The sequence below is a fragment of the Megascapheus bottae genome, chromosome 18, assembly GCF_031878675.1.
Source record: "Megascapheus bottae isolate mThoBot1 chromosome 18, mThoBot2.hap1, whole genome shotgun sequence".
In the NCBI taxonomy this organism is placed as follows: Eukaryota; Metazoa; Chordata; class Mammalia; order Rodentia; family Geomyidae; genus Megascapheus; species Megascapheus bottae.
This window is the reverse complement of record NC_143526.1, coordinates 45915709-45928156: the sequence shown is the minus strand read 5'-3', so window position 1 is coordinate 45928156 and position 12448 is coordinate 45915709. Positions and strand designations below refer to the sequence as shown.

The window sequence follows — 12448 nt, the reverse complement described above, 5'->3', positions numbered from 1 at the left end:
TGAATTAATCATTTTTTGGACTTATTAATTCCTCACTTCCAATTTTTTTTTGTTTTTTGTTTTTGCCAGTCCTGGGCTTGAGCTCAGGGCCTGAGCACTGTCCTTGGACTTTCTCAAGGCTAGAGCTCTACCACTTGGGCCTCAGCACCACTTCTGGCTTTTTTCTATGTATGTGGTATGAAGGAGTCGAACCCTGGTCTTTGTGCATGCTAGGCAAGCACTCTACCACTAGGCCAAACTCCTGGGCCCTCCCCTCCCCAGTTTTTGTGTTTTGCACAGATTATCCTCTAGCTAAATTTTGAACCAGTATCTTACTATAACATGGAACTTAAGTTCTTAGATCATCAATTGTCTAAAGGATTAAATTAAAAAATATATATACGTTTAACAAAAAAAAATCTGTAAACTTTTAGACCATGCCTAATACCAAGAAAAAGTTTGGCACATGCTAAGAGTTCATGTTAAAAACATATATTGTGTGATACTTTAAGTACTTAATGTTAATGCCAATTTTATATTGAACTTTTTTTCAGAAAAGTTGCTTAGTAGTTAGTTACTAGTGCATGACATGGTCTTGAAACTTAATAGGTCTGAAGTTGAGTCAATATTTTTACTGTACATAAATAACAATTTCCCTCTCTACCATTTATATTGTTAAATGTCATTACTTTCACGTATTCACCTAGGCCATGAACCTGATACCATCCTAGAACCATCCTTTCTTACTCTCCTTATTTGAACTTTCTCATCCTGAAAATGCCTCAGCAACCAAAATGAAAAATAAATTGACCTATTTTTGTCCTCCTTTTAGTAACACCACGAAGAAGAAGAAGTAAGCCACCACAGCAAAGCCTGGTTAATGTTCCCAGTACATCAGAAAGTGGAGTAGATGATGCTTCATCAATTGAATCTAGAGCATCTGAAGGAAGATGGAGAAGAAAAAAGACAAAGAAAGTAAGTATACTTTGGGAGTATTATTAAAATAAAGTTTCACCATGTTATAGTATTATAATGTGTCCTGAGCTAATTAATTATGCTTGTGAATACTTTGTTACTTAGTTTACAAAATGAGATTTTTTTTCTGGATATCATTATTGTCTTTGAAAGTAATACTTAAATAAAACTTAATGGCATTAACATCTATTCACTAGAGCTAATTTGCATGTTTAGTAGGAGAAATAAACCTTTCTTTCTTCCTTCCTTCCTTCCTTCCTTCCTTCCTTCCTTCCTTCCTTCCTTCCTTCCTTTCTTCCTTTCTTTTGCCAATCTTGAGTCTTGAACTCAGGGCCTGAGTAGTGTCTCTGAACTTCTTTTGCTCAAGACTAGTACTCTACCACTTGAGCCACAGCACCATTTCTGGATTTTTCTGTGTATGTGTTACTGAGGAATCAAACCCAGGGCTTCATGCATGCTAGGCAAGCACTCTACCAGTAAGCCACGTTCCCAGCCCTATTTGTTTTGTTTTGTTTTGTTTGTTTTTGCCAGTCCTGGGCTTGAACTCTGCTGTCCCTGAGCTTCTTTTGCTCAAGGCTAGTGCTCTACCACTTGAGCCACAGTGCCACTTTTAACTTTTTCTGAGTAGTTTATTGGAGATAAGAGTCTAATGGACTTTTCTTTCCCCAGGTTGGCTTCAAACTATGATACTCATTTCTCAGCCTCTTGAGTAGCTAGATGTTAGGCATGAGCCACTAGTGTCTGGTTCATTATAAACATATATATATATATTATATATGTGTGTGTATAATATACATAATTTTTTCTTTGTCATTGGCCCAACTTGCATATTTTTATAGCTGCTTCCATCCTAATATAGAACTATCTGCTAGATTAAGTTACGGAAAAGGCTTGATAGATACAAAAATGTGATATTCAATGGTATCCATCTGCCTTAAGTTTATCAAAAGCCTAGTGTAAGGATTAGCCAGAATAGTGAGGTAATTTTTACATCACTACATATAGCATCATATATATAATATAATCTATATGACACACACACACATATATATATATATATATATATACCAGGCATATAATTTTTGTTTTATTCATATATATATATATGGGGGGGTGTGGGTGAGTGTGGGTGTGCGTATGCACTAATGTACCCTTCAGAAGAGGCAGGTAACTAACCCCACAGGATGGTCAAGGTGAACCAGTGAGGCCTTTTACGAGGAATGTGGATGGTGAATTGAGATTTAAAGGTACAAAAGACTAGTTAAAGCCAGGCACAGTGGCTCATGCCCCTAATCTTGGGTACTCAGGAGGCTGAGATCAGAGGATTGTGGTTCAAGGCCAGCTTGGGCATGAATTCCATGAGACTCTTATCTCCAGTTAACCACCAGAAAACCAGAATTGGCACTGTGCTCAGTGATAGAATGCTAGCCTTGAACTGAGGAGCTCAGGGACAGTTGCACAGGCCCAGAACTCAAGCCCTAACACCAAACAAAACAACAACAAAAAAGTTTGATTCTTTTTCTAGTTAAGTGTCTCTTAAGAAGGATACTACGTTTCAGTTGTGTGACATGGTCCTGACTATTGTAAGATGATTGACATCCTACACAGGACGGTTCTGATGTGTCAGAAGAATTCTTTGGTATAGTAAAAACCTGTATATTTGTATAGCTATTTCCATCACAATATAGGGAACCATCTGCTAGATTAAGAAGGAAAGATAGACGAATTAAAGTATTTTTAGTTAGACAGCATATTTTTCTGAAGGTGATGGCAGATTTTTCTTTGCTCTGAGGTAAGTATGAGTCTGTGGGTATTGGGATGAGGGTACTTGTTGCAGACAAAAAGTTACCAGGGAAATGGCCAAATGTTTTAAAGCAATACTTCCTAATTTCCAGCTTTTTTGTCTACTTGGCTGGCAGTAAACAGAGATGGAGGCTAGGAAATCAGTAGTGACAGGGAATGTACCATGGAGGTTCTAGAAATTATAATGATCAAATTTGAATTATTACTCTAGCTATGGATGAAATTAGAACATTTTTAGAACCTTCTGCAAATTAAATTTATTTCCCTGTACTTCATTATAGGCAGTGTTCTAGAGTGGATAAACCGTGACACTATCTGACTTTTATAGCAAGGCATACTCATTTTTTAAGCCATAATATTTCTTTAAAAGTTGTTCGAATATAATGCTTAATCCAAGTTTACATTGTTCTTGTTTTCTATATTTATAGCACATTAAAACTAAGATTGTTGAAAAAACAGAAAATGAGGACATTAAATTTCCAAACCAAAATCTGAGTAAGTACTTTTTAGTCAATTAAAAAAGATAAGAAATTGGAGAAGCCAGGCGTGGTGGTTCACGCCTATATTCCTGGCTACTCAGGAAGTTGAGATGGGAGGATCAAGGTTCAAAGCCAGCCTGGGCACAAAAGGACCTGAGACTCTTATCTCCAATTAACCTCTAGAAAATGGGAAGTGGCCCTGTGGCTCAAGGGTAGGGTGGTAACCTTGAGCTGAAGAGCTCAGGGACAGTACCCAGGCCTAGTTCAACTCCCACAACAACAACAACAAAAAAGAAAGAAAGAAAGAAAGAAAGAACAGAAAGAAAGAAAGAAAGAAAGAAAGAAAGAAAGAAAGAAAGAAAGAGAGAAAGAGAGAGAAAGAACGAGAGAAAGAAAGAGAGAAAAAAGATAAGAAATTGGAAGAAAGTAGTAGGGAGAAAGAGAGCTCTCAGTAATTGCCTCTTGATCACTGACTTTCACTAATGTTAGAAGTTTATAACAAATGTATTCAGCTTTGTACAAGAAATGCATGAGATTATAAGGAAATAACATATAACCATAGCACCTAATAGATTTGAGAAAGAAGAATGAAAATAAGTTTCTTTATCCCAACACAGTTATAATAACCTCCATATCACTTGCCAATTGCATGAAAAGAATGAAAATGACCTTATTTTTGTTTCCTTTAGATGAACTCCATGATACTCTTTCTGATTCCCAGGCAGTGGAAAACACAGATAAACCTATGTAAGTATGAGGAAGTACATTACATATGTAGTAGAAGTTAATGCTATTTTAGGTGAGTAATATTAGAAATAACACATTTGAAGGAAATGGCCTTTTTATCATTATAATCTAGTATTATAGAATTTGTCATCTCTCAAGTATTACTATGATAATACAACACGGAATACTCTATACTTTTTCTCCATGTCAACCAACAACTTTTTTTCAACCTGAGAAACTAAAAAAGAACACAATTTTTTAAGTATTCAAGTATAAATGCAGAATTTTTAACTTTTTAAAAATTCACAATATAATAGGAGAGATATTTAGGTAGATCTCAAAGTAGTAGTAGCCACTAGTATGTTTTAAGATGATCAATTATATAATAAATTTAAATTTTTCATGGAAAATAATTCCATACTTTACTGCTAACAAATTGTTTATAATAAACACTGATTAAATAAAAAATAAGTCTTAAGAGTCATATACTGATGTTTTATAGAATTATGCATAAGCAAATAAACTTATTTTCTAGTGCTTTAGAGAACATGTGTGGAAATAAAGTTCAATCTAAATGGGCATGTTGGACACCTGTGACAACCATTAAACTGTGTAAGAACAGAAGAGCCAGTGCTCTACCCAGAGACACATTTAATCAAGGTGAGATGGTTTTATCTGTATTCAGGAAATGGTAATTTTCCCAAATGTCTAACAAATAGTTATTTAAATTTTAAATTTAAATTTTATTTATTTATTTATTTACTTATTTATTTTGCCCATCCTGGGCTTGAGCTCAGGCCTTGAGCCCTGTCCTTGGACTTTCTCAAGGCTAGCTCTACTACTTGAGCCACAGTACCACTTCTGGCTTTTTTCTATGTATGTGGTACCGAGGAATCAAACCCAGGTCTTTGTGCATGCTAGGCAAGCACTCTATCACTAGGCCAAACTCCCAGCCAAGTTTTATTTATTTTAATACATTTTAGGTATTACAGATTTACTCATTTTGCAAAAATTAACTTCTTACTATGTCACTAGATGTTGGTGTCAACAAAAACTATTCTAAACAAAAATCATCTTCATCGGTATCTGATGACTCTGAAGAAACAGTGGAGACGAAATACAGGGAAGAAACAGAGGAATCTGACAAAAGAGTAGTTTGCAAAAGAAGCAGTCAGCAACAAAATTATCCTAAACATTCAGAGAAGAAAAATACTGAAAATGCCACACCAAGTGATTGGCATATTGAATCTGAAGCTACTTTTAAGTCAGTTCTTCTAAATAAGACAACTGAAGAATCTCTGATCTATAAGAAAAAGTACATATTATCAAAAGATGTGAATACTGCTGTTTGTAATAAAAGTTCTCCTAGAAAAAGGAGTCATATAAAATCAGGCATAGAATCAGCTTCTCAACTGAATTCATGGGATTTGAAACAAAAAACAATGGTGAGTTCTCATTATGTTTTGATTTCTACATGTCCATAAGATACTTTTTTTTTAATCTATCATATGGCTTGAACTCTGGGCCAGGGCACTGCCCAGGAGCTCTTCAGTTCAAGGCTAGGACTATACCACTTTGAGTCATAGTGCCACTTCCGGTTTTCTGGTTGTTAACTGGAAATTGAAGTCTTATAGACTTTCATGCCTGGGCTGGCCTTGAACCACGCCCCTCAGATCTCAGTCTCCTGAGTAGCTAGGGTTACAGGTATGAGCCACCAGGGCCACAGCTCATAAGATACTTATATGGTAAGAAAATGGGAAATGATTGAAATGATTGTAGCAGCTGAAGACCAGGTGTGACCCTCTTAAATTCCTCCCTCACCTCTCCCTAATCCATTACTGATAAAACAGGACTTCACATGTATCAAGCCTACAGACATGTACAGAATAAGCAAGCCCTGAACCTTGCAGCCCCTATTGATGTGTGTGTGTGTGTGTGTGTGTGTGTGTGTGTGTGTGTGTGTGTGTGTGTGTGTGTTTTCCATTCCTAGGGCTTGAACTCTGGGCCTGGGCACTGTCCCTGACCTTTTTCTGCTCAAAACAAGCACTCTACCACTTGAGTCACAGCACCACTTGTGGCTTTTTTAAGTAGTTTGTTAGAGTCTCGTGGATGTTCTTGTCCAGGCTGGTTTGAACCACAGTCCTCAGTTTTCAGCCTCTAGAGTAGCTAGGATTACAAGTGTGAGCCACCAGGCCTGACTCTTTGTCTTTTTGAAGATGCACAATAAATTGCTTATCTCAGGCTTTTTTTTCTTTTTAAAAAATATTTGGTTATTTTGTCTATTTTTTATATCCTACTACAGTAAAAACATTTATTTTGTGACTCATTCAGCAGATTCAGGACACAGAATTCTGATTAAGTATCTTTTGTGGTATGTATATGAAGTATCCTCCAAAATACTGCTTTGAATCTGGTCATTAGTCATCTAGTCAGCAAGAGATACTTGGATGGCAGAAGTGGTAACTTCCTCTTTGTGCTAACCACTGATGAGTTCATGAGTTCCAGCTTCGGGGGTGTGTGTGTATGTGTGCGTACATACACATATATGTATTTTCAGATGATTTTTTTTCTTTGCCCAAGTTGTAGTAAGTTGTAGCTTTCAAGAAATTGGCCCATTTCATCCAGATCATCAAATTTGTATACATGCAATTCATTCAATTAGTAATAGTAATAGTTGATAGTAAAATATTAATAGTATTATCATTTCATTACAGGCATTAGAAATTTCTGTATGGGATCTATTTTGTGTTCTTCCTCTAGTAACCTGGCTATAGGTTGATCAATTGCATTTATCTGGGTGCTTTCCTCTTAAGTATTTTATTCTCATGTATAATAATTTTGAAAAGATTTCTACAGAGTATTCTGCACAGATCTATGTTTAAAGACATATCTGTGGTTGTTAATGCATTATAAAGTTCAAACTTATTAAATAATTTTGACCCCATATTTCTCTTTGTAGGATTATAATAGAATTAGAGCTTTCTTAATTTCCTTTTTACCATTATGTTCCTTTGAAAGATAAATGGAAGAGTCTTAAGGTAATTAATGACTTGTTTCAGAGACAAAAGTCAAAAGAGAAAGGATTTACTGAAGCAGCAGAATCTTTGATAACCCAAATTAATAAGAGATACAAACCAACAGATGATACAAAGTCTACAAGAAAATTAAAGGACTCTTTGGTTGACAGGTATGTTCATAAATTTTACAGGTGAATATATATATATATATTTATATGTTGACAGTCGTGGGACTTGATCTCTGGGCCTAGATGCTGTCCCTGAGCTCTTCAGCTCAAGGTTACTGCACTACCCCTTGAGCCACAGAGCCACTTCTGGTTTTCTGGTGGTTAATTGGGGATAAAGAGTCTCACAGACTTTAGTGCCCGGGGCTGCCTTTGAACAGTGATCCTCAGATCTCAGCCTCCCAAGTAGCTAGGATTACGGGGTGAGCCACCATGCCCAGCCAAATGAATATTTTTTCTAGAAGATACAATTCAGTTACAAAGTTTGAAAAAGATTAGTTTTAAATATGCATTCAGATAATGTAAATTTTCACTTGAAAACATAGTGACTACTGTTAGAAAGAGTTAAATTTGAAATATGGCAGCTTAGCATCTAATTACGGTTTAAAAAGTGTCAAAACTTCCCACATTATATCAGTATAGTACATCAACTTGATACAGTGACACATACCTATAATCCCAGCATTTGGGAGGTTGAGGCAAGAAGATTACAGTATAGTCTGAGCTAATGTGAGACCCTGTATCAACTTAAACAGAAAAAAAGGATAGAAAGAGAAAAATCCAACACACGATTGCAGACATAAATCTTTAGTATATAGTCATCTCAGAATTGTTTATACAGAAACTTGTAATACTAGAACTACTAAGTATATTTCGTAATGAGATGTAAAATTTCAATGGGCTAAAATTACTTTAATATATTAAATTAGGTATTCCTTACTTGCAATTTTTCTGAAAGTCAATTCTCTTTTTTGGGGGGGCGGGGGAGGCATGGGGCTTGAACTCTGGCCTGGGTGCTGTCCCTGAGCTCATCAGCTCAAGGCTACCACCCTACCCTTGAACCATAGCCCTACATCTGATTTTCTAGTGATTAATTGGAGATAAGAGTCTCACAGCTTTGTAGTATTGCCCAGGCTGGCTTTGAACCATGATCCTCAGGTCTCAGCCTCCTGAGTAGCTAGGATTACAGGCATGAGCCACCACACCCTGCTGAGTCAATTCTTTTTTTTTTTTTAATGTCTATAGTTTATCTGGTTGTTAATTCAAGTGTAAATTTATTCTGAACTTACTATGTAAGGAAAATGACTCATAACATTTATTCTGGACTTACTATATAAGGAAAATAACTCATAGTGGAACCCTCCATTTAAAAGTGTTTACCTTTCTGAGTGCATTAATGATTGGAGTTAGGTGCTGTTTAACATGAGTGAAGTTATAAAGATACCTTTTGGTTGCACATTTTACAGCATATAGAATATAGATTTAATGCAAGTACGCTTTACCTTATGTAAGTGGCTTTTGTGAAAAATATTCTGATAATTGGTTTTTATTGTCAAAATCTATTTTATAGTGGATTTTCAAGTAAATCTGATCTACAACTTAATAAGGTATGTATTTAATTTCACTAAAACTGTAATCATGCTTGATGATTTAATTCTTTTGGAATATGGTTACAGATGATATCAACAGACAAGTCTAATGGCAAGTACTCAAAATAGCTCATTAACTTTCTGTTCAGAAATGCCATATATAAAGATGAGCCCAATTTTTCTACTTTTTATTAATGATTCAGTTTTTATCACCATGTTTTTTTGTTAACTGAATCCATCTGTCTTAAAAGTTCAATTTTTCTGACATATTAATTTTTTAAAACAAAAACATTTACTACTCACTGAGATTTAAATACCAATTCTCTCTCTCCCTGTATTTCTCCCTCTCCCCCATTTTCCCTCTCTCTCTCTTTAGTCACAGGGCTTGAACTTGGGGCCTGGGTTCTATCACTGAGCTCTTTTGCTCAAGGCTAGCTCTTTCACTTTGAGCCACATGTTACATCTTGTCTTTTTTTCCCAGTCCTGGGGCTTGAACTCAGGGCCTGGGCACTGTCCTTGAGCCTTCTCAAGGCTAGCACTCTACCACCTGAGCCCCAGCACCATGTCCAGCTTTTTTCTCTGTGTGTGTTACCAAGAAATCGAACCCAAGGCTTCTTGCATTCTAGGCAAGCACTCTACCACTATGCCATGCTCCTGGCCCCTCACTTCTTGTTTTTGAGTGGTTATTTGTAGATAAGAGTCTCATGGACTTTCTTGCCTGGGCTTGTTTTGAACAGTGATCCTCAGATCAAAGTCTCCTGAGCAGCTAGGATTACAGATATGAGCTACCAGCACCCAACCAATTTTATTTGAATTATTGCTTAACATTTCTTTGTGTTAATTCATCAAGTCTTGAAGTTCCCCCTCTGTAAATTCCTCTTTAGTCTTTTCTCTTGTCTATGCCATCTCCCGTTATTTTAGTTTCAGTTCTAATATCTGATTCCTGGATGGTTACAATGGCCTTTATGAAATTCTGCTTAATGATAGTATGTCTCTATGCCAGTCCTTTCATTACATTTAATTCTACCTCATTTTCGTTGAAAACATAAGAGCTTTAATCAGGTCATGTTGTTGAGAAATATGCATTGGTTCTTGTTGCACTTGATTAGTTTATCAGATATGTATAAAAACAGCTCACTGTTCCCTTTAAAAGTTTAGCTTTCTTTCTTGATATTAGTTTCCTCAATATGTTTTCTTTAGCTGAAACAGGATTGCTTGAGGTTCCCTAAATTGTGTTTCCTTAGTATTTGTTTGTTCTGCTGTTTTCCCTCTGGAAATGGGAATCAAATGGAATCAGTAGGCTTTCTTTTCTGATTACAATGATCTTATATATCCTTGCAAGCCTTGTATTAGGATCTGTCGTCTTTATGAAAACTTTCCAACTTGTCCTGATTGAAAAATCCATTAAAAATTCAAAAATTCAGTCTGTACAAAATTCCCCCTATACTTTAAAAATAATCACTTGCAGAATTTTCCCCTCCTGTCTCTTTAGAGTGTAACTATCTTGACTCATGCATCACCTTTGCTCACGTTTGTATCAGAGCTCTGTCTTGCTTTTACTTACATCTTCACACACCTTTTAACATCTTTACTCATTTTTACATATGTAACACCTAGTATGCACTAACACATAGAAGATGAATAAATGAATAAAATACCTATCTGAGCACTAGCTAAAATCATATTGTAGCCCATTGTGGTAAATTCCATCTATAATTCCAATGTTTGGGAGGCTGAGGCAGGAGGATATTGAGTTCAGATTCAGTCTGATATTCATAGGAGGACCCTGCCTCAATAAGCAAAACATACCACAGGCATCGTGCGGTTGGTTCATGCTAGCTACTTGGGAGGTAAGGTAGGACAGTCAGGGTCTGAGGCTAGGGTCTGAGTAACTAGTGATAAGCATGAAGCCTGAGTTCCAGCTGCAATACCGCCACCACCAACAGCAACAATGGAAATCAAAAGGATAGTCAGACAATTATCAGAGAAAGGATTACATAGTGTAATAAACTTTTGGAAATAACTAAAATATATATAAAATAGCCAAAAGAAGCCTTGGATAGAATCATACATTGAAATGAACATTTAAAAATGTTTCTGAATTATTGGGAAATCAATTAGTCTTTGATTACTTCTAATGATTGATCCACTATTCAATGGTATCACTTTAAAATGTTTTTTTATTTTACCTTTCAAAATACTTCTTTATCACAAATAAGTTTCTTTAATAACAATTACTAATTTGCTAAATTTTATTTGACTTGTAGTACATGCTGATTTGGTTGAATATATTTTTGAATTGTAAGCTGTATGAATACTTTTATACATATTTTCCCTAGTAATACTAGTTAATTGATTTTTTTTTTTACTCCTTCACATTTTTTCTTTTTGTCGGTTGTGGAGCTTGAACACTGTGTCTGGGCTCTGTCCCTAAGCTCTTCAGCTCAAGGCTAGTGCTCTACCACTTTGAGCCACAGCACCTCTTCCAATTTTCTGGTGGTCAATTGGAGATGAGAGTCCTATGGACTTTTGTTCCCGGGATGGCTTTAAACCTCGATCCTCAGATCTCAGCCTCCTGAGTAGCCAGGATGACAGGCATTGAGAGAGCCACCAGTGTCCAGCACTCACATGAGATTTTATATAAACCTCAAGTTATCCCCAAATTTTATATCTGAAACCAAAGTAGAAATGTGCCTTTTTAAAACTCTAGAAACATTGAGAACATTATATACAATGATGTTGGTAAATTTTAAGGATTTAAATATATTAAATTTGCAATCCGTTCTATTTTGTTAGTGCATGATTTAAGTCTTAAATACATTTAAAATTAATATTTAATAATATTACTATATTAATATTTTATATAGAAATTTAAGGCCTCTACATGATATTCCATGGTGAATTATATGGTTATTATATTCAAAGAATTTAGCCATTATTTCACCTTATTGCCTCTTTGTGTGAAAAGGGCAAGAGCATCTAAAAATCTATTATCTTGGAAAATATCCTGCATAAATACATTTTAGTAACTATTGTCCTCATAGTCCAAATTAGATTTCTGTACCTTATTCCACTTATATACCTGCAACTTGGTGTTCTTTAGCCACCCTCTCCGTATTTCCTTTTCCTTATCCCACTCTGGAAACCACAATGTTACCTTATACTTCTACGTGACATTTCCTTGTAGATTGCATAAATAAGCAAGCTCATGCAGTATTTTTTTCTGTCATATTCATTTAGGCTTAATGTTCTTGAGGTTTATCCATGTTATTTCAAATGTCCTTTGATTTATTGTTTGTTTAGTTTGTGGGACTGAACTCAGGGCCTGGGGCACTGTCCCTGAGTCTTTGTACTCAAGGGCTAGCATTACCACTTCGAGCCACAGTGCCATTTCTAGTTTTCTGGTAGTTTATTGGACATAAGAGTCTCACAGACTTTCCTGCCTGGGGTGGCTTCGAACTGCTGTCCTCAGATCTCAGCTTCCCAAGTAGCTAAGATTACAGGCGTGAACCATTTGCTCCCAACTAGAAAAAAATGCCTGTGTGTATGTGTTGTGTGTACCACCATTTTCCTAAACACCTGTCAACAGACACTTATTTTCATGTTTTAGAAATTATGAATAATGTTACAATTAACATCAGAGTACAGATATCTTTATAAGTTGGTAATTTTATTTCTTTGGAATATGTATAATATATATATATATATTTATATTTATATTTATGCGCCAGTCCTGGGGATTGAAATCAGAGCCTGGGCATTGTCCTTAGGTTTTCTCAAGGCTAGAGCTCTACCACTTGAGCCACAGTACCACTTCCAGCTTTTTCTATGTATGTGGTACACAGCAATTGAACCCAGGTCTTCATGCATGCTAG

General features: G+C 35.8%; 1 protein-coding gene across 3 annotated transcripts in view; it reads left to right on the top strand.

The window, feature by feature from the left end:
- The window catches only part of Sycp2 (synaptonemal complex protein 2), a 52164-nt gene that overhangs the window by 20364 nt on the left and 19352 nt on the right, over positions 1-12448 (top strand). For all 3 annotated transcript variants that reach the window (XM_090352588.1, XM_090352587.1, XM_090352589.1), the window contains exons 18-24: positions 812-954; positions 3186-3252; positions 3926-3983; positions 4498-4622; positions 4998-5407; positions 7022-7149; positions 8555-8591. In XM_090352588.1, coding sequence (XP_090208714.1) covers positions 812-954; positions 3186-3252; positions 3926-3983; positions 4498-4622; positions 4998-5407; positions 7022-7149; positions 8555-8591 — 968 coding nt within the window. The remainder of the gene's footprint in view (positions 1-811; positions 955-3185; positions 3253-3925; positions 3984-4497; positions 4623-4997; positions 5408-7021; positions 7150-8554; positions 8592-12448) is intronic.